At 34.1% G+C, this 2,959-nt stretch overlaps 1 protein-coding gene across 1 annotated transcript; it reads left to right on the forward strand.

Annotated features, from left to right (window-relative positions):
* Positions 1-370: 370 nt before the first annotated feature.
* Positions 371-2,158, forward strand: LOC145665388 (putative glutamate receptor). The gene has a single exon (XM_081732705.1). It carries the CDS (start codon positions 371-373, stop codon positions 2,156-2,158), a length of 1,788 nt encoding a protein of 595 aa, XP_081588831.1.
* Positions 2,159-2,959: the final 801 nt, after the last annotated feature.

The following is a 2,959-nucleotide window of genomic DNA, read 5'->3' on the forward strand; positions in this document are numbered from 1 at the left end:
TAGAATCCAGATGTTGTGTTTGACACTTTGCTAAAGGGAGTCTCAAACTAAAAACGCGTTATATTTCGTTCCTTATTTATCATCAACCAAACCTAACAGTCTCTGTTGTAATCATCCTTAAAGATTATTACTAAAATATGCTTTTATTGTACACTTACCACTTACAACTGTATCATTATACTATTTGACTTTAAGAATTAATTCTTCCTAAAATTATTGTAACATTAACATATTAATTTCTTTATTTCAGTGTCTTTAACTATTCAGCCTTAAATGACTTCTAAATGTCATGATACGGTATTTCAGAGGATATTACTTGCTACATTTCACGCTGGGTTTGCTCATATTTGAAAAGGAGTGGTACGATGACATGATACCAAATGCTTTGCAGTTGGCATATAAGGAAGCATACTGTGTTCAGATACTACAAGACACAAGCACGTTTGCAGCCACAGTGGGAACTACAACATATCAGAAACTGCAGTCACCTATAATTATCTCAGCTATCAATTTAAAAACTCACAATGACAATAAAGAATTCGTTCGAATCAATAACAATCTTGAATCTTGTACCGGATTTGTAAGTGTATTTCTCAAATTGTCTGACCTTGCTTATTATAAAGAACATTTAGAAGTATTTACAAATGCAAGACACGTTATTTTCACGAAATACTTTAGTGATAGTGACACAGAGTTTGTTAAATATTTATTGCAACAACTGAAGGATCTTACAATTTTAATATATTCCAACCGACGTGACAAATATAATTTGATCCATTCGCCTGGAAATTGGGCAGCAAACGTTAAATTATTGAATTTCATCACAAGGCATTTCTTGCATTACTACCTGACATCAGAGCTCGAACCAAAGTCCATTAGAATCAGTGGCTTTCATTGTCCACCATTTGTAGTGCAAGAAGAGTTTGGAGACCAACCATCATACGATGGTATTGAAATAAGAATTATACGCGAAGTTGCAACAAAACTGGGTTTAGGTGTCGTCATATCTGAACCTAAGGACGGAACAAAATGGGGATACAGGACAAAAAACGGAAGTTATACGGGAGTTTTGGGAGACATCTTCTATAAAAGGAAAGATGCTGGCATTTGTTCGCTGTGGCTTAAACAAAATTACCTATTGATATTCGACATGTCAACACCATGGACGAGCTTATGTATAACGTTTCTAGCTCCTAAACCTCAGCCAGTATCGAAAGCAAATTTATTGTACATATCCTTAAATAAATGGACGTGGATATGCATTCTCATTTCGATGGTAGCTCATTCGTCATTTTTATTGTTATTCTCTCATTGTCAAACCAAGCCGTACATAAAGAAACAAGAACGATTTTCTACGCTATCTCTCACTGTCTTAGAGACGATTAGATCTGTAACATTAGGAAGTCCGCCTTCTACTAACAGCTGTAAAGACTCACTACGTTTCCTTGTAACATGTTGGTATTACATGTGTTTGTTACTAACTACAGCTTATTCAACGGGCTATAGTTCTCTCTTGACAGTGCCAAAATACGGTCCTACAATAGATTACATCTCTGATTTGATATCTTCTGATTGCTATTGGGGTGAACGATTTTTTTACACTTTAAAATCATTCTCTGATGATCATAGAATAAATTACTTTTCGAATAGGTTCCGTAAAGAAGAAACGAACGATGACAGAAATTTGAGGCTGAAGAAACGAAACTATGCTATACTAGTGAAAAATATTGGTAATCATTATGTTACAGAAACTGAGACAATAGGAGAATACGGAAAAACAACTCTTCTTGTAATGAAAGAGTGCATTGCACATTATTATGTATCAATTGGACTTCCAAAGCATTCCCCATATAAAATCCAATTCGATAGAATTATTGAAAGACTTAGCATATCGGGTATTATTAACTATTGGAAAAGTCAAATGATAAGTGAGCTCGATTATAATTACATGGACAATTTCTTCACCATGGCGAAAAGTGTTACAAACGATACCGTTGGTTTAAGCATGTATCACGTGCAAGGTGGTTTTATTCTATGGAGTACAGGCTGTCTTCTAGCATGCACTATATTTCTACTTGAAATGGCAACTAAATACATTTCATCATTTATCAAACAGAATTGGTATCCTATTATTGTTAAAAATGATAAATCAACTTAAAACATTTACGTTGTTACAAGCTGCAAAAATACTATAGACCCCTAACGACCATTTATGTGTGATTAAAAGGATATTTTGGACGACACAGACTACGCTAAGGTATGGTGTGGCCATTATTTAAATTAATAACCCTACCTAAATTTTCTATTTATTTAACATATAGGAGTAAAGGAGTCAATTGATATATATATATACATATTCACGTCTCTTGATTGAGCGTCCCTTTCAGCAGCGAGACCAGTGGCGGCCGGTGGTTTGTGGTTTCGGGTGTTGCAGTACGAACGATCGGAGACAGAAGATATAAAGTTGACTCATTGACTAATCAGCGTAACTAGATGCAAATGCTATGTGACATGTTAAATTAAATAAAATTCTGTTTTTAAAAAATAAAAAATGCAGAACATTTAATCCAATTAATCACCTTATTTAATTAGTAAGTTCATTCTTCTCTCTTTGATTGGAACAAATCTGCCTAATACATGCTGGTTGAACTCTACTATTCTTATTGTCAGGTCTTTTTCGATGGAAAGCATAACCAATGGTGATAACCTTTCTTGGGACATTCAATTTCTTGAAAGTGTCAATTCTTTTTGATGTGAAAAAGAACTTTTCTTCTTTTACTGACGCCATAGGTACAGTTAATATTAATTGCAGAAGCTTTGTAGATTCACTAAATATTTTTTCTAGATTTTTGTGAACAATTCATTCTAGCAAACTCAGTCCCTGACAGTGTTCCGAATTCATCTTCAGTGTAGACTGAAGAGAGTTCGTAGCAGAGATTAATGTTATAAAAAAATGTAC

This window comes from Thermobia domestica, chromosome 1, assembly GCF_964235325.1.
Source record: "Thermobia domestica chromosome 1, izTheDome1.hap1.1, whole genome shotgun sequence".
Lineage (NCBI taxonomy): Eukaryota > Metazoa > Arthropoda > Insecta > Zygentoma > Lepismatidae > Thermobia > Thermobia domestica.